The 27,604-nt window shown below is 34.8% G+C and overlaps 1 protein-coding gene and 1 long non-coding RNA gene across 4 annotated transcripts; one reads left to right on the top strand and one right to left on the bottom strand.

The window, feature by feature from the left end:
• Positions 1-555: 555 nt before the first annotated feature.
• LOC133846395 (transmembrane protein 184B) lies at positions 556-16,015 on the top strand. 3 transcript variants are annotated; one of them, XM_062281361.1, is made up of 9 exons: positions 556-711; positions 787-949; positions 3,352-3,622; positions 3,707-3,872; positions 3,936-4,194; positions 4,280-4,616; positions 5,063-5,137; positions 5,199-5,283; positions 14,742-16,015. In XM_062281361.1, exons 3-9 carry the CDS (start codon positions 3,353-3,355, stop codon positions 15,017-15,019), a joined length of 1,470 nt encoding a protein of 489 aa, XP_062137345.1. In that variant the 5' UTR covers positions 556-711; positions 787-949; position 3,352; the 3' UTR covers positions 15,020-16,015. The 3 variants fall into 3 exon arrangements, with proteins under 3 accessions (XP_062137345.1, XP_062137344.1, XP_062137346.1); XM_062281360.1 differs by having other exon boundaries at positions 601-949; XM_062281362.1 differs by lacking the exon at positions 14,742-16,015 and adding an exon at positions 5,494-5,884 and having other exon boundaries at positions 604-949.
• On the bottom strand, positions 5,579-14,417 carry LOC133846399 (uncharacterized). The gene is made up of 2 exons (XR_009894870.1): positions 14,042-14,417; positions 5,579-6,035 (listed from the first exon to the last, which is right to left on the bottom strand). It is a non-coding gene; the product is annotated as an uncharacterized LOC133846399 (long non-coding RNA).
• Positions 16,016-27,604: the final 11,589 nt, after the last annotated feature.

Raw genomic sequence — 27,604 nt, 5'->3', positions numbered from 1 at the left:
TTGCGCGAGTGTCGATAATGTTATCGATATGACAAATACTTCAGCTGTTCGCCTTGGGACAGCTGTTCTTGCGTGGTGTTATAGCAACCAGCTTTATACAGCATTTTAGAATAAGTGGCCGTTGTATTTCGGTTCATTTTTAGTTTTGTAATTTGCTTAAAATATTGTAGTTTTAAATGAAAGGAGTATTTAACATTTTTACATAATTTCCCCCAGTTAAACATATTATTTTATTATGGTAACTTTAAAATTAGTATATTATGATTAATTACAACTTGGCTACTTAGCAGAAGTGTATTTCGGTATTTTTGAACTTCAAATGCTGTCACCAAGTCTACCTAGCCATTCTGTGAATAAAATGCCTTTACTAGTTTATTGTTATGACACTTTTTCGAGAAACTATATTTTTAATCGGGAATCTGTTCATATATTTTATTTTTTTAAACCTCGAGTTGAAGTTATATTCAATTGTCTTGTGTTTTGAAAAACCATACACCACACGAAGTGTAGCCGAAAGTTTATTATGTGGGTTTCGGTATTTTGGTATTTACCTTTGGTGTTAAAACGTATATTTTTTAAATTTTGCTTGTGGCCACATTCCGACACAGGTGTTAAATAAAACAGAAAGAAGAAAAGTCACAGTGAAGAAACAAAAAAATAAAGTCCGCTTCCTAACGATTTTGCTAAGCAATACGTTTAAATAATTAATTGGTAATTACAAAAACCGTGTGCTGCAAGTACGTGCTATATTAAATTCGAAAGTGATTACGTTTCTCCGTCTTGCAGCAGACAACACGAACGTCGTGTGTTCGCGTCGCAGCGACATAGAGAAGAAGAAGAAAAATTAGAGTAGCAATTGTTGGGAGCTGGCAAATTAAACGGAATTTCGGGCTGTGAAAAAATAAAGAAACGCAATAGCAAAATCGTGAAAAGTTGCATTTATAAAAAGGTAATTAACTTGCATTAACGTGTTTGCGTAGCTAACTGTTTGTGATTGTGTGTGTAAAAGTTGTTTTCCCTGAAATGGACGAGTTGCAAGCTACAAAAAAATTCCCATTTCGATGACGAAATTTGCTGAGTGTGTTTGTGTGTGTGCGTGTTTTTATTTTCAACGTCGTTATTTTTCGCATTTGATAAGCAGGTGTGAGTGGGCAATATGAACACATATAAAATTGCATGAGGGTATGAGTGTGTGTGCTGTGATAAGCAAAGAGAAGTCGCCCTCTGCTTCCCCCTTCATAAAGGTCGCATATGTTGTTGGCATTTAAGCTGCATACATGTACATGTATTTATTTACAGTGAATTTTTGGCCAATAATTTCATGAAAATCAATTTAACAACTGCTAATACTGAAACCCCACAAAACGAGTCGTGTCCAAAAATGTAATTAGCACTGCCCTCCAATTTTGTTGTTGCTGTTGTTGGTTTTGATTTCAGCCCATACTCCCACACACACACACACACTAATGCGTATGTATGTTTATACATATACAGTATATGGCTTTTCTTGTCTCTCAAAAACGCTTCCGCGCTTCGTACGCCACTTCGATTGGCTCGCATTGGAGACTTGAAGTGTATGTGGAGACTTTTGTGCTTTGTGCCAATATATAAATGAGACTCTTGTGTATCTTCACCAACAGCAACTTGTTGTTGCTTTTGCTTTGCGTCTGTGCCTTGCTTCTTTGACTCGACTTCTTTTGTTTCTATTCTCCTCTTTCTTCATTCAGTCTTCGGGCCATTTTAGCTATTTTAACTACTTATTGCTCTGCAGATTTGTTTCGCCGCTTTACCCTTCACACTTTTTGGGTTTCAGTGCCACACAAGACACTTTAAGTATTTCTCATACTCTTCATATACGCATTGTTTTCAGCTCGTTTAACGTGCAATTTGTATTTGTGTTAGCGTCAATGAGAGAGAGTGGGAAAGAGAGAAATCAGTACGCTTTAACTTTCAAGTTCAGTTCCAGTTTTGCATTGCTTTGAGTCATTTGCGTTATTTCTGGCATTTATCTGGCATCATCTTACTTGTTAAGCAAACCTGATACTCATGTCCATTAAACACTAACTAAATTCGCTGAACTGCCGCAATAAAATTTCTAAATAATTCAATACCAAAAAAGTCACAAAAAGTCTCCAATGCTGGTTTCAAGGATTGTTTGTTCTCCACTTCCATCATTCATTTTTATCGATATCAGCTGATTGGGTTATGCATCTTCCATCTCTTTCTGGCGCCAGGCTATGTTCTGTTTACAAATATTTTGAGATGTGACCATATTTGTAGAGCAATTGAGGTCAATTTCCTAATTTGTGATACTTATACAACACTGGGCTTAAATAACCACCTTTAATTATGTTTTTAAAATTCGTGTATAAAACCATTTGATGCTCCTCCATAATCTAAAATTATAATTTATAAAGAAACTGAAAAATAAGAATTAGTTCGAACACTTAAAATTTATAAATCCACTTAAAAACTTAAAAATAATGAATTATTAGTGGGTTTCTACTCACAATTAAACATTACCCTTGAAGAAGAGTATTACAAATCAAAATTAAGTCATTACCATTTAATTTTTATAATAAAATTATAGTAAACACGTTCTCCTTATCAATTCTCTAATTGATTTCGGTTGAATGAACGCACCTGATGCTGCTTAATTCAATTGTCCGCTGCAATTTATATGCAATATATAATAATAATGTGCGTATAATTATCAATGCACGTCTTAATGCATATTTAATTGGCTCTTAGCGACGCTTTTCCCTCAGTTCAGCGAGTTCGCGTGCCTGCACCTTGTTTCACACTTGTTTATTGATTGCCCGCTTTCCTAGTTGTTGTTGTTGTTTACCTAGTCGCGTCGTATAATATGCAATATATTTGTTCTATTGGCACACATACTTATAGTATATATAATCGATATGGAGCAGTTTGAAGTGACCCTGAGTTTGGTAAATTTCCATGCCCCTGAAAGTAAAGTTTTGCCGAGTTTTCTGTCTACCTAATATATAATATATAAATGTAATGTTGCGTTGCGTGTCTCTCTGTCGCAATGTTGACTATCATCATGACGATAGCAATGATGACGATGATGATGATGATCTAATGCGTGCCTCTCCATTTAGCTGTATTTTCGTTGTTGACCCAATTTAGTTGCAACTCGCTACGCACACAACACACAAAAGATACAATTTTTAATTCTGTGAATCTAGCGTGCCTCGTTGTGTGGCATGTTTACAAACTAGAATTTACTTATGCTTAGTATACATACATAGCTAATAATAATATCTAATATAATTTCATCTAATTTGTGCGCTTTGTTATTTGCGTTTGCTTTCCTTTTTGTGTGGACAGCATGAGCACAACGCCGGCCAGTCTCATTGAGGCGGCAATAACTGTGAGCAGCGTCGCTGCTGCTGTTGTGAGTGGCAACGGAACAGCTGCAACAACAACAACCGTGAAACCGAATACGAATTACGTGGTACAAATGAAAACTCCAGCTGTTGCACAGGAGCCATTGGATCCACTCCTCCATGTGGGCGATGGCATATTCCTGCAAACGAAGACCGCACAGGTGCTAGCCGGCGTATTTGTCTGGGCAGCGCTGTTTGTCACATGTCAACAGGTAAATTGGACATTCTCTCTCTCTCGTACCTCCCTCATAGAAATTGATATTAATCGTGTGTCTCTCTCTCGCTTCTATTTGCAGATCTATCAGCATTTGCGCTGGTATACCAATCCACAGGAGCAACGTTGGATAGTTCGCATATTGTTCATTGTGCCCATCTATGCCACCTATTCGTGGATTAGTTTGCTGTTCTTCAACTCGGACAATGTTTACATCTACTTCTTTACGGTGCGCGATTGCTATGAAGGTGCGTTATCCCATATTATATATGTATTTTAGTTCAATACTAATCTTCCCCTCTTGCTTTTAGCCTTTGTCATTTACAACTTTCTGTCGCTGTGCTACGAATACTTGGGCGGCGAGGGCAACATTATGTCGGAGATACGTGGCAAGCCCATAAAGACATCGTGCTTGTATGGCACTTGCTGTCTCAAGGGCAAGACCTACACTATTGGCTTTCTGCGCTTCTGCAAGCAGGCAACGTTACAGTTCTGTTTGGTTAAGCCGCTGGTCGCCTTCATCATCATCTTTCTGCAGGCATTCGGACACTATCACGATGGCGACTGGAGGTCTGTACACCCACAATCGCATGCTAATCTATCAACTCCTCCACCCAACTCATACATCTTTCTACTGTTTTTTGTGTATTTACAGCGCCGATGGCGGTTATATTTACATAACCATCATTTATAACATTTCCGTCTCGCTGGCTCTGTACGGTCTCTATCTGTTTTACTTTGCCACACGCGATCTGCTGACACCCTTTGAGCCCGTACTGAAATTCTGCACCATCAAATCGGTCATCTTCTTGTCCTTCTGGCAGGGCGTCGGCTTGGCCATTCTCGAGAAGGCTCAGGTCATATCGCCCATCGTTGACAGTGCTGGCACTGTCACATCGGCTGGTACCGTTTCCGCTGGCTATCAGAACTTTTTCATATGCATTGAAATGCTTTTCGCTGCCATTGCGTTGCGTTATGCTTTCCCCTATCAGGTGAGTGAATTGCTGACAAGATTTGACAGGTATTTATGTGCCATAACGATATTACAGTCAGCCAGTATATAGAGTATGTGAGTCGTAAGATAAGATACGCGCGTTTTATTGTTTATCAACAAGTGCAAGTTTTTTTTTTAAGTAAAGTTTCACAATCAGTGTCAGCGAGTGAAGAAATTTAACTATCTTTTTTTGTTTCTGCCTCGTGCGAAAATACAGTCATGCCTGCCAAATGAATCATGTGGTAGATTCCCAGTTTATTATTGCCATTCAATAGATTGATAAATTGCTATTTAATACTACATGTTCGGTGTATTTAATAACAATATTGTTAGGGTTGCTGTTCAGATTAACTATGATATCGTAATGACGCTTAATAAGTACTTGTTGATAAGATTACTAAACTAGACTATTTTTAAATAATCTATTCTGTGTATTTTCTCTAGGTTTATGCGCGCAGCTGCATTGGTGATGGCCATGGACGCTCTGTGACTATGCAATCGATTTCCAGCAGTCTTAAGGTAAGTCCTTTTTCTATATTTTGCGAATTTCATTCACTAAGATGTTGTTGTACTTTCTTAGGAAACCATGAATCCCAAGGATATTATGACAGATGCTATACACAATTTCCATCCACAGTACCAACAGTACACACAATACAGTTCAGGTAAGTTGCGTCTTTCACACGTTCTTCTTTGAGCGTTTTTCTTCTTCTTTCGATCTCTCTTTTCTATCGTGAATGTTTGTTGCCTGCGCTCTGTAGCTATTGTTAATCTTATCTTTCTTTTTTTTTCTTACTTTGCTTTCATTCACACATAATTACATTATCATTATGATTTACATTTTTGTTTCTATTTCTGTTTCTTATCTTTTGCAGAAGTAACCTCAGCTCAGCGTTACGAAAAACTGTAAACATAAATAATAAAATAAAACTAGCGATGCCGCGATAAAAATACTATTAAAAAAAAAATTGAACGAAACAATGAAAAAGTAACATAAAAAGGAAAAAAAAATACAAGAAAGACAAATCAAGTGTACTTATAGCTTACAAAACGACACCACAGTTGCCTTTTGTTGCCGCTTTGAACACTAAAACCAAAAAAAAAAATACGAAGATTAACTAAAATACGTATTAGGCCTAGTTTACTCGTACTTAACAAAAGAATGCGCGCACTCAACAAAACCCAAAACTAAAATTGCCTAGTTACTTTAGAGTTCAATTATGGAACTCGACATAAATTGAATGTTTCTACATATGTGTATTCTTTTATCAACTCTTTTATATTCCTCAATATTTTTGTCCCCTCTGATTTGCTGATTATTGTGTGTGTGTAATTCTTTTTCATTATATTTACGTTTACGATTTAAGCATTTTATTCAAACTTATTTAAATGTTAGTTGTAACAAACAAAAAAGACGCTGTTATATTCGACAATAGTTGGTGGAAGAATTCTTTAGCTTTTTTAAGTTTAATTGAATTAACACATGCACGTCAGTGCAGTTTTGGTTTGGTTTTCATAATGTTCATTTATTCTAAGTAAAATATTCTCTTACCCTAAGTACATAAGTTCAGCGCGCACTGCGCTGCCGGTTCGGCCGGCAGCGGCGCGGCTGCATTATATATTACTTATATGTATATACTTATATGTCAATGGACAAGCATGCTTTTGTCTTACATAAATTCTTTAGAGTGAGAGAGTGTATTATGCACTTATGCATAGGGCACTGGCGGTCAGCGTGCATATGCTGACTTAGCCGAATTCGCACAAGCGGCGGATCATGTTACGCGCTCACTTGATTTTGTTATTGTTTATTATGATTTGTATGTGGCTGCACAAAGTGTTGCCGCCACATAAGTGCCAAACACAGTGTACACTCGATACAAATGGTAATCACAGTGTACACCCGATATGTATGACATATGTGCATATTACATCTCCCTCCTTTTGAAAATAACGTAATATAATGAAGTTATTTTAATTTATTGTTTTAAAATGTTTACAAATTTAAAATTGAAATTTTAAAAGGATTTTACTTTATCGTTTTTTTTTTAATTGAAATTGAAATATAAAATTTGATTTTTTAGTTTAAAACGCGATTATATATTTTTAATGTAAATAATAAAGTAATTATATATATATTTTTTTTGTGTTTTGGTTGATCAGGCCAAGTTCTTTTTTAAATTTTTTTTAATTGAAAATTTTTAACCTATCCTTATGGACCTTTTGGGTTTTATTTTTCTCGCCTTTAATTACTACGTTATCTCTGTCTTCTATTTTAACTACTGTATAGGGTCCTAAATATACTGGGTCCAATTTATGGCCAGTTTCGTTTTTTAATATAACTTTATCTCCTATTTGTAGTTCGAAATCTACAGCCTTTTTGTCATAAATTTCTTTATTCTTAGTTTTGTATTTGTCGAGCATTATTCTCGCTCTTTTATAGGCTGATTCTAACCTAAACTTAACTTCTTTAGCGTAATCATCTATGTTATATAAAGGATCTATTCTATTTATAGTACTAAAATCATTTGGTAAATTGTGCAATTTTCCAAAAACTAACTCATATGGACAATAGTTATGTGCCATAGAGGGTCGTGTTGAAACAGTATACGAAATATTGAATCCATACGTCCCAATCAGTTTTATCAGCTGATATATAAGATCGTATATATTCATTGAAAGTTCTGTGACTTCTTTCGACTGTTCCAACGGTCTGGTGGTGGTGTGCAGTAGATGTTATGTTATTAATCTTTAAGTATTTGCACAAGTCATTTATAATTGAATTCTTATATTCCGTTCCCATGTCCGAAATGAACGTCTTCATTGGACCGTACTTGAGAATAAAAGATTCAAATATTGCTTTTGCTATTGTTGTTGCACTTTTGTTTGCAACTGGTATAGCTACTAAGTATTTAGTCAAGTCACATATAAGCGTGACTGCATATTCATTTCCATGCTCTGACTTTGGTAATGGACCAATTGTATCCACTATAACTCTGTCAAAAGCTTGTACTGGTGTTTCAGTAATTGTTAGCGGGGTCTTATTATGTTTAACTGTTTTTGATTTTTGGCATTTTTGACATTTCTGGATGTGCTGTGTTATATCACGAGTCATACCTTTCCAGTAATAATGTCTTTTGACCTTGGCCAAGGTTTTTGTAATGCCTGTGTGACCTCCTTGTATTGGATCGTCATGTAGTGTAGACAGTATAGCTTCTTTCTCTTTATTTGTATTTATTGTAGTCACCGGGTTGAGTAGCGCTACTCTTAATGTATTCAATTTTTCATTGCCCATTATTTTGAAATTATCTATTGAAATTTTCTCAAAGATATTTTCCCACGGTGCTATTTTTAATTGGCTTATTTGTAATATACCGGCTTCTTTCTCGAGCCTTGGAAATAGTTGACCTAAATCAATATTTCCATTTGTATATATGTCACCAATATCTATTCTTGCAATAATTTTCTTACCATGTTTAAAGAAACATAGCGAATCTTTTATATGCAAGGTCACTACTTTTCGTATTTCGTCATTGTTTATGACGTTGTATACGTTGGGCTGAGAAGCTTTTTCTGTAGATTGCCTTGGCAATTCTACTTTTTCATTTTCTGCGCAGAAATTCTGTCTACTTTGGTACCTGGTAGTGACTTTCAGGATTTTATTTTGTATGTCTTTAAATTCTTGGATGGTTATTCTTGATAACGCATCGGCTACAAAGTTGTCCTTTCCCTTCAGATATTCCACAGTGAAATTATATTCTTCCAGCTCAAGTCGCATGCGCGTTAGCTTGGAGCTTGGATTAGTCATTGAAAACAGGTAAGTTAGAGGTCTATGATCAGTCTTGACAGTGAAGTGTCTACCATAAATATATGGTCTGAAATAAGTTATTGCCCAATGAATTGCTGTCAATTCTTGTTCTGTTGTACTTTTATTACTTTCACCCTTAGTAAACGATTTTGATGCATAAGCTACTGGAAGTTGGAGGCCATTTTTGTTTTGAGTTAAAACTGCTCCACACGCTTGCTTACTTGCATCCGTTATTATGCAAAATTCTTTGCTGAAGTCTGGGTATTGTAATAAATTCGGATTTACTAGTGCCGATTTGAGATGTTCGAAGGCATTCTGGCAATCAGTTGACCATTCGAATTTAACATCTTTTTTACATAATCTTGTTATGTGACGAGCATAGTCGGCAAAATTTTGATAAAGCGTCTATAGTAATTGCAAAATGCAACAAATCTTCTAGCGCTGTCCGCATCATGAGGGACTGGGTAATTTTTAATGACGTCGTATTTTTGTCGTCTGGCAAGATTCCTTTATCTGTGCATTTATGTCCCAGAAAGGTGACTTCATGCATGAAAAATGAGCATTTTTCAGGATGTAACTTAAGGTTGTATTCCCTGCATTTCTCAAAAACATCAGTTAAGTTTTTAAGCATATGGTTTTCGGAACAACCTATAACTATTAAGTCATCCATATAAAGGAATGCTTGTGAAGGTTCTAATCCAGAGAATGCAATAGTCATCATTCTCTGAAATGAATTAGGCGCTATTTTTAAACCGAAAGGTAATCGTGTGAAACGATACGAGCCATTGCTCGTTGAAAATGACGTTATATCTCTTGAACCTTTTCAAGTTCAATTTGATGAAAGCCAGACATTAAGTCCAGACATGAGAAATATTTCGCTCTTCCTAGTTGATCCAAAATATCATCAATTCTAGGTAGCGGGAATTTATCCGACAACAGTTTTTTATTAATTTGACGATAGTCAATTACTAATCGCCATTTTTCGTATCAGATCCGGGAAGTGATTTCTTCGGAACTAATAAAAGTGGGCTGTTATATGCTGATACAGACGGTTCTACTATTTTATTATTTATTAATTTTTGTACCTGTATATTGATTTCGTCTTTCTGACTATGTGGACTTCTATAATTCTTTATGTATACTGGTTCATCATCTTTCAATCTTAACTTTTGCTTGTAGAAATTGTTGGTAGTGATTGATTCGGTTTCGAGTCCGAATACGTCACTAAACTGGGTGCATAAATTGGTCAATTCCTTTTTGAATTGTGGTGGGAAATTTTTAGCTAATTGAGATAAGACAGTTTTTTCTCTATTTTCTTGATTTTCGTGAACTATGTCATAGTTCGAAAGTGGTTCATATTTTAGGCTATGAATATTTACTATTTGATCATTACTGGTTGTATTCAGTAATCGGACAAATGCATTTTTGGTTGTTGCGACCGTGTTCGCAACATAAATGCTATGTTGAATTTCCTGATTGGGTATTAATATAGCTTCTTCATCTGATGACAGATGAATCTTTCGGACAACTTGGGATCTTGCTGGTAGAACAATGGAATTATTACCAGAACTGTATGTTATTGGAACATAAATTGGGAAATTCAAATTATTTGGTCTCATTATGAGCCAATCTTCATTTGGTTTGAAGTCTAACTGGCAATTGAATTTTTTGATAAAGTCAATGCCTATTATTCCATCACAAGGTATTGCGAAGTGCAAATTTACTAAGTGAAAATCGTGTGGAATTATGTATTTACCTGTCTGTATCTCTATTGAAATCAGTCCGTTTGACTGTATTATATCTTGGCTTATGCCTTGGATATTGATTTTTTTGTTCATTTGGATATCATGAAAGATATCAGAATTTTCTTTTAACAGTGATATGTCTGCACCAGTATCTATTAAAAACACAAGCTTTTTATTAGTTTTACATTGTAGAAATCTACAAATATATTTAAATTAAGATTGATGGTATGAACCGTATGTCCTATTGCTGAACATCTGAAGGTTGAGAGTTTCCCGAATTATTCTGGGCAACTCTAACATTGTTTGTATAGTTATTGTGGCCTCTATTCGAGTTGCCACGGCCTCTAGAGTTTCCTCTATTTTGGCCTCGTCCATTATTGTTATAATTGGAACCGTTGTAGTTGTTGTAATTGTAATTACGACTACGCGAGTTTCCTCTGAAACCTCCACGTCCGCGGTTTCCACCACGCTGTGAAGAATTTCTAAAATAAAGGACTGTATTTTGCTGTCCAGTTGCTTCTGTGCAACTGTTTACAAATTTCGATACAGCTTCATTCATGGTGTTGAAGGTGCCAGCCTGCATGATAAGTTTTACCTTATCAATTGCGCAATTCTTTGTCATTGCCTTAACTGCAGACTGTGTAGAATAACTTCTGGCTAACGCAAGTGGTAGGCCGTCCGTTATGTACGCACTTTCTAAAGCTTTTGTCATCTGCTCAACCTCTGCTGTGTATTGGTTAGCAGTTTTGTTGCGTTGCTGTAGATTCATCAGTTTAGCTGATAATACTTCTACAGTTTCGCCTTTGACATTGCTCTGTAGTCCGGAAATGATTTCTGATATAGTTGTTTCATTTCCGACTAAATTTCTGGCAACACCTTTTAGCTTGGTCTTTATCATTGACACAGCTAATTGTTCGTGTTCGCCTTTTATTGCATCGACAATGTTTAACGCATCAAGAAAACTTGTTAAGTTTTCCGCTTTACCATCGAAAATGGTATAAGCTTTGATGCTGTATTAATGAATTCAATATTGGATTGTGCCATTGTGACTGTTTTGATTTCTATTACACTTGAATGTGTATCAGAATCAGAATCTACAGTTGACATTAGAATGGCTGGGATGGTAAGATTTGCCAAGTCTTGTTCTTGGACTTGTATATCCTCCTCTGTACTAGCCTCAAATTTTACTGGGGTATTCAGAATAGATGGCACAGTTAGATTAAGATTATGTTTCTCCTTTATACTTTGGAGATTATTTCTTAATCTTGTCAATAACCTTGACGTTTCTGACCAATGTTGATCGGTTAATACGTCTTTATGATTATAGATTAATATTCGTGCTTCATTAAAGCAGTCGATTAGGGTTATTGCGTGTCTATCTACTGTATCTCTGTGAGTTGGTCTATTCTGAGTTAAGCATTTGTATGCTTTTTCAAATCTGATTTTTATATTATGGATTCGTTCAGAAAGTTCTGACCATTCCATAATATGGGCTAGTAAGTGGTTCCTATACGAGGTTTAGTATTTGAATACCTCGTAGTTAATTTCCTCAGATTTCTCGTTAAATACCGTCATAATTTCGATGCCAGGTATTAACTTTAATAATTGAGCCTTTTCTTTATTAGATAGGCCAATAAATGGGGAGAAATCTAGGTCATATGTCCTTATATATATACTTTCGAAATTACATATATACGTGGGACTATATGACACGATGAAATTAACTCTTTTGATTAAGTCTGGGTCTCTTAACAAGACTTTCTTTAAACTTCTCTTTGCTAATTTACTCATAGCTTTTTTTTTGGAGTATTTTTATTTTACTTCATCAATTGACACGAGAGTGTCTGTACATATGGCCGAGAGTCTCTTAAAAACTCCGACTCATATTTCAAAATACTACCTATTAAGATTGTGTGTTTTGCTCTAGTGAGATTATTTTTCTTGATCAGATATATATATATATAATTCAATTTTTCAATTCATTTTTCTTTATTAATAATCATTAATCATTCTACGATTTTCTTCATTTTTGTTCGTTCGCTTAATTATATTTCATTATATTTAACTTCATTTATAGTTATAATATGTGCCTTGCTTTTTTTTAAATTCTGTCCAAGTCGTTTGCTTGGCTCGCGTATCTTTTCTTTAAGCATTTATTATGAAGTTTATACAGTTTGTAAAAGCAATTGGCACACATTATTATGACAATTATTAATAACATTATATTGACGAATTCCAAATCTATGTTATTTGGTTCGACTTTATTTATTACGTTAGCAGTGGAATCCACTGTCTTAACGTCTACTAACCCCATATTAGTTGGATTAATTTCTTTTAATTCAACTATGTTTTTATATGGGTCTTCTTCAGAATATTTACTTATTCTATTTGTCTCTATAGACATTAATTTTTCTTAAGAATTTTGTCTTTAATAAAAATTCTGTTTCTGAATGCTATTGTTACATTTGAAAATTCTCATTTAGTTATGTTTAACAATTTCCTACCTAATTTTTCGTACAGCTATACGGGCTGCACTACTATCGAGCAAAAAGGTGTTTCGCACGATTATATAATTTGTTTTATCTTAATTAATTATATTATGTTATATTATATTCATTAGTTGATTCCTGCACTCTTTGTAGTGCTGCCAGCTTCTGTGCCCTCTGTGGCACTGTCGGTTCCTCGGCCAGCTTGACGTGCGTGGCGTTGCCGGTGCTGGGTTGGCACAGGCTTGTTGCTTCCTCTATTCGCTTGTTGTTTCTTCTCTTTGATTGTTGTTGGCCAGCGTGATGCGCGTGGCGTTGCCGGTGCTGGGCTGGCACAGGCTGCTATTTCTTCTACTTCTTCGTAGGGGCACCGGTGCTGGCTGCACAGGTGAACTCACAATGCGGTGAGCTTAGTGGTCCCTCGCAGTCGTTTGGGCATGTCTTCATCAGGGCTGGTATCTTCTTTGCTGGCGGTGGTTGAGATTTGTTATTGATTTGTCGTTAACAACTTTGATATTTTTGATATTCACTGAGTGAGTATGTGGTGTAGGGTTTTCTTTTATCTGTTTCAGCTATTGCTGATAAAGGTCAAGCATGGTCTGTAGCCTTGCTGTTGCCTTCCACGGTGTCGGCCTCAGGTGAATATAATTGCCATTTAATGTGAGCAATTTCTTTATTCAATTTTTTAACCCGGCCACTGCGACCCATAACACTCACTACACTCTACTCACTCAGATTTTCTTTAATTTTTGTTCCAGTTGTTGTTAGCGCATCGCCGGTTGCGTTTCGTTGTTTGCTTATGTTGTCTTCGTTATTTGAGATAGAGATCCTGGAGTCCTGATCTTTCCTAGACCCACGTCACGGTCGCCATGTTATATTCGACAATAGTTGGTGGAAGAATTCTTTAGCTTTTTTAAGTTTAATTGAATTAACACATGCACGTCAGTGCAGTTTTGGTTTGGTTTTCATAATGTTCATTTATTCTAAGTAAAATATTCTCTTACCCTAAGTACATAAGTTCAGCGCGCACTGCGCTGCCGGTTCGGCCGGCAGCGGCGCGGCTGCATTATATATTACTTATATGTATATACTTATATGTCAATGGACAAGCATGCTTTTGTCTTACATAAATTCTTTAGAGTGAGAGAGTGTATTATGCACTTATGCATAGGGCACTGGCGGTCAGCGTGCATATGCTGACTTAGCCGAATTCGCACAAGCGGCGGATCATGTTACGCGCTCACTTGATTTTGTTATTGTTTATTATGATTTGTATGTGGCTGCACAAAGTGTTGCCGCCACATAAGTGCCAAACACAGTGTACACTCGATACAAATGGTAATCACAGTGTACACCCGATATGTATGACATATGTGCATATTACAACGCATTCTAATATGTTTAATATAACTATTATACCTAATGGATAATATTGTAAAATATTATGTATTTGTAAACAAAGATTTTATTACTATATGTATTGTATGTAATTATTTGTATAAAATGGCAATACAAACAGATCAGATTCAAAACGTAGCTTAGCTTATGTCCAAAATATGAGCCCAGATTAGCAGACTTCGCAGACTCAATAGGCTAACAATTAACAATAACAATTAACTTGGCAATTTTGGTGAATTTTCCATATCAGAATCTTCAAGGAGCGCTCAACTTCTTGAAGTTTTTCACACACTTGATGTACTTAGCTTATTATGCATTTAACGAGTATACAAATATATTTCGATTACAAAATTCTTTAGCTCAAAGATACCAAAAAAAAAAAAAGAAAAAGAAATACATAAAAATCTGGTTGCTTCTTTAATTTTCTTTTGTGATAGACTCAAATCGAAAGCTCGTGCTTATGTTTTTTTTTCTTATTAACTTTTGTAAATGTTTAAACAAACTGTATAAAATATATCTTATAAATTATCTGTATTAAATAAATGTACAATAAGCTTAACAGCGACGTCTTTCCTTTGCTTGCCAATATTCTGCATGTTTTTTTAAAGGCATGAGTTTCAATCTCCTCCCTATTTGTACTTAGTACTTGTGTCAATAATTTAGTAAATAACGAAATTCGTGTGCAGGTGGCAAGAATTCGCGTGGCATTCGCGTGTCGAGCTACGATCCCGATGATCCAAGCAGCGGCGGCGGAGCAACTCAAGCGGCATCCATGGGCGGCACAAATGCAAACGGTGGTGGATACAATGCGGTGGCAACTGGCGGTGGCAACAATGGATGTGTGGCGCCCAAGACACTTGGCAATCAACGGAAATTCCTGCCGGGTGGACAACGTGTGGCGACCATCAGTCAAAACTACAATGAGAAGACCATGCTGCTAAGCAGCGATGATGAGTATCAGTAGATGAGGATGGAAAGTAGATGGATGAAGGGGAAGGAACAGATAAATTCTGGTCAAGAGTTGAGAGACGAGTGTAGTTCCATGTTTTTGTTTAACGAATTGTTCGTTGTCTTTTTCTGGATTTTTGATATTTGGTTTTGTTTGACAACCTCCAAAAGGTTTTGATTTGCTTGTACAATAATCTTAAGTAGCGCAACCGCAAATAACAAACAAGAAAAAAAGATAGGAAATTAATTATATATTTATATGTATATGTACTTACTATATATGTAATAAACGGAAAGTACTTTATATATGCGTCGGAATGTGTATGTAATGTATGACTAATCAATATGAGATTACTTTGTATTTTTACACAATGTATTGTAAGTTGTTTATCTCGGATGACAGTTTAGTTGAGTAATACAATACGATCAATTTAATAATTCAATTCACCTTTTTTATAAATCGTTTGAAAAACTTTGTATAAATCAAAAAGAAGACAAAAATACTTCACCTCTAGCGTCTAAAAACCGTCGTTGAGCAAATCTACAGGCTGCTTATACAATAATTAAATAAACTTCAAAGAACAAATATGTATCTAAAATTACAAATTAAAAAAAGAAAACCAAATAGCAAAACGAAACGCATAAATACAAACCGAATATATTTATAAAACTGTAAGAAGCAAATTTTTAAAAAATAACTGCAAGTAGGAAAGCAAAAATATGCCGGAACCGGGTAATGAATAAACAAACAAGACACAAGATGAAAATAAACTAGGTGAATACGAACAATATATTGTGGAATATATGTGGAAGAAGCACTTTCACATGCTAGCCGAAATACATGATAATTAAATTAACAGATATGGATACACGGAATTGTAGACAAAAACTCCCAAGCAACAGAAATGTATAAATCTTTTACCTGTACAGAGTATGATATAGTACGATAAAACTGATACACAATATTTATTTAAGCAAAATTGAATGAAAAAAAGAACACACACAAAACAAATTCCAATTCCACATTACAGTCTAGCGTATTCGAAAGGCTTCTCAAACACGATTAATTATTAATTAAGCAAATAAAATGAGAACAAGTTTGAAACTGGAAATGTGCGCTGAAACGATGATGATGGGCAACTGGCAATGTCAAATTATGTATGTACATGTAATTTTATGGTTCACTGTGTGTAATGCGAACCAACGACAAACAAATGTTTTTATGTACATTTATTTGTTAAAACTCTATAGAACAAAAATAAAGTACATAAATGTCAAATAAAATACAACAAAGCAAAGCATTTTATTTTTTTGAATTTTCGCTCGTTTATCAACACTGCTCGAGGTCAACGGATGGTGTGTTATCGATAACGATAGGTCGATGAAAATGTAAGTGGCGCGCTTTATTTGAATTGGCAAGCTGTTCTATGGAAGCTATCAGACAATTGGTAATTGTAATAAAAATAATTGTTGAAGGTGTTAACTGCTGTTTAAAGCAAAATATACGTTTAATTTAGAATTATTTAAACTTATATATGTTATATTATTTTAAATCAATTTTTTTTTAAATTAAAGTAAAAAAAAACCGTACAGTTAATGCAAATGGCGTAATTCTTTATTTGCATACCAAATATATTATTTTCAATGTAATATTTATAAATATAATTTATTAGGGCTTAGGACTTTTTGTAGTAGTATCATATTTGTACTAAGTGATATATTGGTTTTATTTTCAAAATTTATTTTTTGATTGTGGTGCTTATACATTTTTCTATTTTTTTATGTCTACATGATTTGTTAATACTCTTTTTGTTAAGGCAGTGAAGCTCATAAATAAAGTTTCTCAATTGATATATAGAATCATTAAATATAATTATGGACATTATAGATATTATAAAGAATTTTTCTAACTGAGTTCACTAAGTACAACTACTTTTTACTATGGAATTCCTTCAGTTTATTGGAGTTAATTTTAGATAAATATAAAAAGTGTTATATATAAAATATTCAAGTGAATTCTACAGCTCTTTATATATACCCTCTACAAATAGGGTATAACTTTGTACCTCCAGGATAGGTTCAGGCAAACGGAAATACTTCCGACCTTACGAAGTTTATACATTCTTGATCAACAGCCGAGTCGATATAGCCATGTCCGTCTGTTCGTTTGAGCACCTGGATCTCAGAGACTATAAGATATAGAGATATATGATAATCAACAGCACTTATTATGTTTACACGCAGATCACGTTTGCTTACAATTTTTTACCACTTCCAGTTCCGGCCAATGAGACAAAAATTGTAGAAGCTATATTCGAAATACTTACTACGCATCTTAGTTGCTTAAGCTGGCAATCTGGTGAACTTTGATTTTTTATAGCCTTCGGTATATTTTTGTATTTTTGTGGTATAATAATTTGGTATATTTTTAGAATACCGCACTGTTTTGCTTTCATTAGAAATGGGTATCTCACAGTGTCTTTCTTGTTTTAAATATATTTTTTATTTCATAATGTATATTTAAAAAAAATTAGAAAAATCCGTGCTGATATTTGATATTTACAGAGACAACTAGTGTGAATATTTGGCAAATTGTTTGAAATTTTGCGTAATTGTTTTGTTAACTTAATATCTTAATTGGCAGCCAACTGCAGATGTGGCACATATGTATGTAAAGAGAGCAGTAGATGAGCTTGGTGCATGGCAGAGAACAGCAGAGCACATCATAGCAGATATATGGTGTATATATACAAGTACACATATAATATTGCAACTGTTATGTCATTTTGCTTGCATAAATTATGATGTTGTGTGGCAAAGGTAACGGATGTGCAGATGTGGGGCAGAGTCAGAAGCAGAGGCAGCCACAGCCACAGCAACAGCAGCACCAAACATAATCGATATAGCGACTGCTGACTGGTTTGAGGATATTACACACGCACACACACACTCACACACACATACATTTCCTATTTATGTGTGTGGCAGCGCACGTAAACGGAAACCGAACGACAATCGCACATTTCCCAATAATTATATTTCAATGCATCAGAATTTCAGCATGACAGTTGTCTGGTTTCCGCATACGCATGCAGCAACAATCACATCATCGTCGAGCATCATCCTGCCAGTTATGCGAATGCGTAAGCGAGACAGGTATAGAGTGGGGGTGTGTGTGTGTGTGTTTGTGACACAACAAAGAGCGCTCTCAATCCATGCCCATGTCGATGTCGATGTCGATGTTCAATGCCCACGCTTGGTCATTATCTGTTTAACAGTTCCACATTAACGACGCGCTGCGACGCGACGATTCCAACTTCTGCCTGGTCATGGATACACTCTGGCAATTTCAAAAAGGGGGAGGCATTGACTGCCTGACTGCCAGGCTGACTGACTGACTGACTGACGCCATATTGTGCCATACATACAGACAATCAACGGAAAGCCGTTGGGCCAATAAGTTTATTACTTGCCTCAATGCATTGACCATCAATTCAGTCAGCATTGATACTCAGTGTGTGTGTGTTAGTGTGTGTTGAGGGGTGGCTGTGGGTGTATTTGCTTCCTGCTCAAGGACTGCCACACATATTCATTTTGAATGCGAGTTTATCGTTCCGACAACCACATAAATATATACGCATACACGTACAACGCACATATCATATAGAGAGAGAGAGAGAGTATAGAGTGTAGCATGGACTGGAGTGAGCCTCTTTCGCCGCAGGACTTCCTTGTATAATTCATGAAATGCACATCATTCCCACAACCTCAATTATGACTACCATTCAGCAATGTGTCCGTTAACACACTAAAGGTTCAATGAGATAATACATGTATATGTGTATACATCGTATACATATATTGTATATTGTACAGTATACTTTATGTATAATACGTATACGCACTGTAATTGGTAATAAGAGCTGTGTCGAGTCTCTGTCGACTCTGTCGACGTGCTGCGGCCTTCTTTATGGGCTTTTGTATTTCCACGCAGCAGAAAAACAATTTCATGTTTTACTTGTCACTGAAACTTATCGATTTCGATAAATCAAAATACAACTGTTCAAATGGAACACATTAATCAATGCGGAAAGGCGGAAAAGGTAATGATAGAAATAAGTACACAAATTATCTGCTGTATTGGTTATTATTGCCACCATCGCTGGCATTTTCACAGTTCCCTTTACAGGCAATATGATGATTATATTTTGAATATAAATTAAAAAAACTATTTTCATTTCTTAAAGACTTGAATTGAAACATTTATAATTGCTTTAAAGTAATTTAATTAAATTTTTTTTACAAACACATAGTATCGAGCAAATTAGAAGAACTAATAATTATACTTCGACTTTAAAAAGAAAGACAATAATACTAAATTTAATTCATTCTAATATTTTAAGAATTTTATATTTATTCTGAAAATTCATATTTTCAAATAATTTATTTAAATTTAAAAATTTAAGCCCTCGTCTCTTAAGTTGAGGGCCCTGCAGTTAGTCATTTAGAAATAATTTCGTAATTTACTTACTATAAATAAGTAAACCACTTCCTAATGAACTCAAAACTCCAAAAACTTAAATCTTAACTTCTATCAGATTCCAATTTCAAAGTATTCACATTTTTGAGCTTCTACTTTATTATTTCTGTTATTAACTTAATTTCACCCATGTGAAATGTGTTTGTTGAAATACAAAAAGATTTCTTAATCAAAATTTATTACGCCTTAATTCTCTAAAGGAACTAAATGCTATTTTGTTTGTCAGGAATTGTTTTATTATAATATTCTGTATTATACTCATATATTTTATTGTAATTGAAATAAAAGGGAAGCATGAGATGAATTTTATTGAAAATGTGCATTTATATATATTTTTTTAATGTAATTTTCAATAACATTTACTTTATATTGCCCATATCTTTCAATTAAATAATAAATATATTTTCACATTTGATTATGTTTCCTTTTGCATAAATATTTGATGTGAATTCCGAAGGAGCTTTGCAGCCAACGGTTTAATTGGATCAGCTTAAATGTATAATCTTTGTGACATGTGCTTACATGAGCACGATTACGAAATTACGCATACGTCATGTTGGGCATTGATGTTTTGGCATTTATTGTTGCAAACTCATTGCAAGACAATCAACAAATTGTTATTTGTTAAATGGCATTGCATTTTAATTGAGTTATTGTGCATTTAAACACGTTTACAACACAACAACCACATGCAACTAAAACACGTCACTGCGTGACGAGCCACAACAATCTGAAGCTGAAGCTGAAGCCGGGTAACTGGAGAGGGAAACTGAGACTGAGACTGAGACTGTGAGCTGTAAACTGTAAACTGTAAATTGTAAACTGTAGCTGAAAACAATGTTGAGCATGTTAAATGGAATGAGCTGTGTGTGTGTGTGTGTGTGTGTGACAGACGCACTGTGGCTTATCCTTGTTGTTGTAGCACTCAAAACTCACACACGCTCACTTAAAGCGTCATTATTAGCACAACAGTGAACATACACACACACACACACACACTCGCACACACACATACACGCACAAACGAGTCGACCATTATGACCACTTGCTGTGAGCTCATCGTCGACCAGGACGTCGACGTCGTACTCTCGTGTTGACATACTTCTGCCAACAGTTGATCTTGTGGCCTACCGCAGGCATGCGGATTTAATCCATAAAGGATACGCACAAACACAAACACACTCATTACAAATGCCCATGTATGTGTCGGTGTGTGTGTTTGTGTGTGAGCTTGTGAAATTTTAAGCACGTCCGTTTTGGTCTAACGAGCCACGTTCCATTCTCGTGTGGCTGCCGCTGCTGCTGCTGCTGCGTCTTCTTCTACTATCTCGTCTCGCCTGAAAGTAGGCAACGAAATCTGTTGAAAAATTTTGCAGGCGAGAGAGCGAGAGAGAAAGGTTAGAGTGAGTTGCCTTTAGTTGTATTAGTTTACAAATCACACGTAATAACAATTGACACAGACACGCCCCCCACACACACAACACTGACACCGCCCACAAGCTGCCCCATTATGCGACATTTGTTTGGCTTTTGGGTTAATTAAAACACACACACACACATACACACGCGCATAAAATGAATTCTGATTCCAGCACAAGTTGCAATTAGATGAGGCATAAAATGTGGTCAACTGCTCTGTGCGTGTGTGTGTGTTTGTGTGTGTTTATTATGTGTTTGCCGTGCGGCGACTTAACCGTAAACATTGCAAATTCTCTTTTTGCATAAAATTCATTTTTAATTTCATTTCATTTGGCCAGTAAAAATGATTAACGCTGCGCTACACATGTAAAATATGGCTTAAATTCGAGTTTGAGTGTATGTGTGTAACTGTTGAATAAATAAATTAAAATCAATAAAAAAAAGCGGGATGACCACAAAAGCACAACTGTGTGTGTGACTGCGTGTGTGTGTGTGTGTTAGTGGACATTTTAACATGCACATTATTACAATTAAAATTAATTTAATAATAAATTTCAAAATAATTACAATACACTCGCTTAAATAAACGTTTGCGCCGCGTGAACAAAAACAAAAACAAGGGGAAAAAATATAATGGCATTTAAATATATAAAAAACTCTCGTGTATACATATGTAATGTAATATGTACTCTCGTATACATACCATGCATATATACATACATACGTATGTTGAAAATCCTCTTTTTTTTTCTGTGTTTGCTGAAATGTATGCTGGGCAATCTGCTGCAACTCTAGCGGTCAGCAAGGTAAAAGCCAACAATTTGAATAACTCTTTTGCACCTAATTGAGGGCCACACAACTACTCTATTAAGTTTGTTGTGCAACTTCATAACTATTATAGTTTCGTGGGCATATTACTTTTATATTTATTTTATGTTTTACTAGTTGAATGTCAGTTGAAACAAGCATTAGGTTAATTTAATAGAGAATATGATAGATGATAGATTAATTAATATGTTATTAATAAGAATATTATGAATATATAGTAACAACAATTCTATGATTTATGTTATATACATTCCATTAATTTGTAACTAGATTAAGTTGTCATACCGTAAGAGGAAAACTGGTTAAATAAGAAAACATATAGGAAAATAAAAACATGGTATTTAGTTTTAAACATGACTCTTATAGTGTAACCTAAGCTAATAAGGAACTTCCATTATATGTGAGTTGTATAAAATTTAGATTTTGCTAAGTAAATTACTCATCACAACGCATCAAAATAAACTGCCTAATTTCAATAAATTTAATATACATTAGATATAGTATATTATTAATTCATACTTTATGAAAAGAAAAAGGCGAAATATACTTTGTGAAATTTGCTATTATTATATTTTTTGTATATATTAAATTTCACATACATATAAAAATAAATTAGTGTAAATTAATTTTTTTTTATTTTGTCATATTTAAATAAATATGCAATGCAAAGCTTTGTAAGGACAAGGGATATCGACAGAATTTTAGAAGTTCCGAAAGTTTGAGAATTTTTGCAGATACTACTTCCTTTTAACGACTGATTTCGTTACGGTTGACGACTGCTGCTGCTTCTGTTTCACTTCATGCGACTGATGATCTATTAATACTGACTAATAATACCGATGTATTCGTGCCTATCGACTTGCTAATCCCGATACCAATAGGGCTTATCGATTAGCCTCCACCGCTGTTTTAATTTATTAATCTAAAAAGAATTGTGTGCTTTGATATATTCTTATTTTGTCACATATTTTTAGAAAATATTATAAAAATGCTTTTAGTATGCATTAATGGATTTAAACAATTGTTAAACATGTTGATATGAAATACAACTTTAGTTCAGTAAAATATTTTAAATAGAGCATATCACTCGCAGTGTGCTCTATTTAAAATTTTGCATTACAATGCAACATTTACGCTGCACTTTTCACAAGCGTCGCATAAATAAATGGCACACACACACACACGTGTATGCATGAGAGCATTTGCTCGCTCTCTCTTTCGCTGGTTGTTTTTGCCCGCTCGCACTCTTTGTTTTTTGTTAATTTGTATGGAAAATCACTTTTTGCGAAAAACCCATTTAAAAATTACGCTGTTTTTATAAGGTAACAATGCATACAACAATTTACACACGCGCACGATGCAAATTTGCATAACATTTGGCCCGGGCCAACACGGCGTATGAGCGACGTAGGATGTGACACAGCACCCACACACACACACACACGCACGCATAGAGACTCCCTCTCTTTCCCCCTTAGTGGAGTGGAAAATGGTTTGCCCAAGCGTATAAATTCACATAATAAGTCTGTGTCGGTGTCGCTGTCGGTAGATCTGTGAATACAGCTGTGTGGATGGATGCTGTGTGGCTCTCGCTTCTCCTGCTGCTGCTGCTGATGACGATGATGATGCCACGGCTATAGCTACAGCTAGAGCTCCTGTTTGTGCCCCCGTTGCTCTTATTGTTATCGGAGTTGATGCGCAACAACAACAACAACAACAACGAGAGCAAGCATGACAAGGATATCATACGCCTGCCTCAACACCCTCCCAAAATGTCGCTGTTGGGTCTGCGTTGATTGGAACTCTGCGCTTTGGCCGTGGTGCATGGTAATGGGCAGTGTAATGACATGTGCAGCCGGGCCAGACCAGGTTCTACTTCCCTTTCCCTTTCTCTATTTCATCGCTTGGTCAAGAGTCGACTGGCTGCGGTTTCAAATATTGCAAAATTGTAAATGTTTTATGCCTCGTTTTTGCCTTCCTCTCCGTCCAACCAAAGTTGTGACATCTGCCAGTCTGTTGCTGTTGTTGTTGTTGTTCTTGTTGGTTTATTGTAAATTACGTACTATAAATTAAAATAACACACTCGCTAAATGTGTAATCAAAGTTGCCTGTTCTACTCAACTCAACACAGTAATTTGCTTTTGCTTTTGTTTGTTTCAATTCGAATTCGAATCGTTTGTTTATAGATTGGCTTATTTTGTTAATGAATTAAATAAATGAACTTTTGCTAAATGAAAATGTTTGGATCACAAACACACACACTCACACACAGTCATGACATTTTGAGTACCAATTATCACACAAGTGCTATTTATTTGGTTTCGAAAGCAAAGGACTTCGAGTGCTTTCCCATTTGATGAGGCAAAATATCAGATTTCTTCCATACGAAATTTATGCATTTAAACAAGATTGATTGAAGGATAATAAGGGAAATGCAGTTCTTCAATCGAGTAACTATTTTCGATTTGATTATGTCAGTTTATATATTGAGGGAGTCTTAAATAAATTGAATATAAAAGCAACTCAAATGAAATTTATTATTTATTGGTATTTCAACTGTCAGCCAATAACTATCAATAACAGCATTCCAAGTTGTTATGATCTAAATGTGTTCGAACAAGTGTTAAAGTTGACATTCTAACTGAGTCAGTTATAAAGTATTTACAACACAAATGATAGATCGATCAACAGAGAAAACTTAATCAGCTGTGAGTTCATTAAAGTTGTCAAGTTGTTGAGTTGTTATGTCAGCAAGTCAACTTAAGTCGAGATAAATTGTTATTTAATAAATCGAGTGTTAAGTGCGCTAAGTTGCAATTATTATCTCTTAATTATTTCACTTTAACATATTATCTATCTATCTCAGTCCACTCAATTAATATTTAGTATGAGTAATTTAACTCTTTTATTCAATTAAACTATTTAAATTATGAATCGACAATTTTAGTTAAGGAATTTTTCTATGCGAAGCATTTATTTAATTTAATAAATCGAAAAGTTCTTAAATCAAGATTTTCAATTTAAACAGAAAAATAAACCATTCTTGAAGCATGATCTTAAAATAAGATGAAATGAAAAATGAAAATTTAGCGTACAAATTTTGAATTTTGTTCTTCAACCTGAAAATCTTATATCAAGATTGTTTTTTTTTAAAGATATTTTATATTACAATTTGAAAAGTTGATCGCAATCTAGATTTATTTCTCCCTGTGTAACATAGGTCTGTATAGTTAAGAATAGTTTCTTAACTGTAGTGGAGCTCCCAAGCTTAGAGGATTTTTCTTTTTTAAGTATGTAAAGTGTTGCAGCATTATAACCCGGGGTGTCAAGTGCATCTTTAATCATTTCAATAAATGACATAATGCAGGGAGCATGAGATTAAACTTAAATATGATGAAAGATCATCAATATTTGTTGGATTTTTTTTAACACATATCACAACGCACAGTTGGTGAAATACATTTTGTAATCTTATCTTTGAGTTGATCTAATGATCTTTAAGAAATTCCCAAAGTTAAGCATATATTTTTGGACTAACTCGGTGCACTGAAACGTCTTCATGGTCACACTTAAACAGCTCTTAAGATTTTAAAAAACTCTTTAGCTTTTAGTTTAGCTCTAGTGATCTTTCAATTTAATTTTATATTAGTCCACCAACTTAACAGCAAATTATTTGGTAGTACTTCAATTTAACTTTGTGTAAAGCACAAAAATGATAAAGTCATGTATAAATAAATAGCTACTATGTAAATTTCAAATACATTCTATTCCTTTTAAAAATATTGATTCATGAATTTTATTTATTATTATTATTGTGTAAACAACTTAACAGCTAAACAGCTATTCCGCTCAAATTAAACTAAATAAGTAGCAAATTTATTTAATAAAATCTTTTTGCTGCAAGTATTTAAGTTGAGTTAAATGTGCAATTTATTTCAAGGCATTGATCTCATTTGAGATGCTCGCTGAGTTATTTCAATTGCAAAGTTTTCCAGCTGCCGCGAACTTTAAGCAGACAATGCGCGGCCAAACAGCGAACAACAACAGCAACAACAATCTGCAACATGGCATCTACAGACACAACAACAGAGTAGAGTCAGAGTCAGAGTCAGAGTCAGCGACTCCTCATGAGAAAGTTCTCATGCCATGGCGAGGCATCATCCATTTGCTTTTTGTTTCATGTTTTGTTTGGCGGCGAAATTGCGTTGAATGTTACCTGCCATTTGGCAGCACATACAGCAGCAAGTAGAGGTAGCGGCAAATGGAAATCGAAAGAGGCTAAAGGTTGATGAGGGAGAGGGAGGAAGGGAGGTAGGTAGGGAGGCAGCGACAACACGAAGTTGAGCCGCTGTACATTAAGTAAATGCCGCTGCCTATGTGCTTTATATAGGCGACTGCGAGTCTATATATGTTTGAATGTATGTATAGATGTATGTATATAGAATGCATATGCAAGCCAACCAACATTATTGCTTCTACACTGAGAGAAAAAACCAATTTTGAAAAAATTTTGATTTATGATTTTTTTGATCTTAAAAAGAACAATTTTGAAATAAGATTAAAATCTTGATTCTAGATTGTTTCATTGTTGATTGAGAAGTAGATTGCAAATCTTAATTTAAAATTTTTTCGATCTTAAAAAGAACAATCTTCAAATTAGATTTTTGGGTTGAAACAATCTTAAATCAAGATTTGTATGCTGAGTTTGCATTTTAAGATTATAAACATCTTATTGTAAGATTAAAATCTTGATTTAAAAATGTTTTATTCTGGATTTTAAAGAAAATTGCTAATCTAAATATAGATTTTTTGGATCCACAAAATAAAATTGTAATCTTGCTTTTTAAAATGGTAGACTTGCTGGTGTTATTGCTGTTAGCTCATTAAGTAGAGACGGTCGGTTGGTCTTGAGTTCGAACTCTAATCGGTTCGTATATAAAAAAGGTTTAAGTGTTATAATTGTAACTAAATTTTTGTGTTGTATTGAAAAAAGTAAACAACAACGTGCCTAAATGTGTAAAAAATGTTAAAAAAAAACACGCAATCTACATTTTTTTTTGGTTTATATTAAACAATCTAAATTTAAAATTGTTTGATCTTGATTTAAGATTTTGCCTTCTTGTCTTATGATTTTTCCATTCTTGAAACAAGATAATTATCTTGAATTTCAAGATTGGAAAATATATATTTTTTGTAGATTTTCGATCTTGAAAAAACGTGCTAAAATCAAGAAAATAATCTTGAATCAAGACTGTTTTGATGTCAAAATTGAACCAATAAGGTTAATTCTTAGCTTGTCTTGATTCAAGATTGTAATCTTGATTTTAGCACGTTTTTTCTTTCTGTGTGTGGCCTGAACAACCAACAGAGCACCGAGAACAGACAACAGACAACAGACACAACAGAGAACAGATAGAGCCAGGCTAAAGGTGCTCGGTGCTCGTCGTTTCAATGCTTTTTGTTGGCTGTGCACGGTGTTCCTTTGGCGTTTATTTGTTGGCCCGTTTTGCTGGGTTTTGGTTTTTGTGTTTGTTTGCCAGCCAGTCTGCCAGTCAGTCAGCCCAAGTTGTATCCTACATCCTGGCAGCCGCAACAGCAGCAGCAGCAGCAACTTTTCCATTAAATCTTCTGTCCGTTCAACGTCCACGTTGTCCTCATCGTCGTCGTCTCGTCGTTCTCTCAACCTTTTCAATATGTGTTTTAAGCGTTTCCCTTTAACTCACTGTTTGCCATTGTCATTGTCTAGACTCCAGTCTCTTTCGCTCGCTCTGTCTATTGGGCACTTGCCCACACTGCGTATGCACAATATTTAGC

The sequence above is a fragment of the Drosophila sulfurigaster genome, chromosome 3, assembly GCF_023558435.1.
Source record: "Drosophila sulfurigaster albostrigata strain 15112-1811.04 chromosome 3, ASM2355843v2, whole genome shotgun sequence".
Classification (NCBI taxonomy): Eukaryota; Metazoa; Arthropoda; class Insecta; order Diptera; family Drosophilidae; genus Drosophila; species Drosophila sulfurigaster.
The sequence above is the reverse complement of the archived record's forward strand: the minus strand, read 5'-3'. Positions and strand labels throughout refer to the sequence as shown.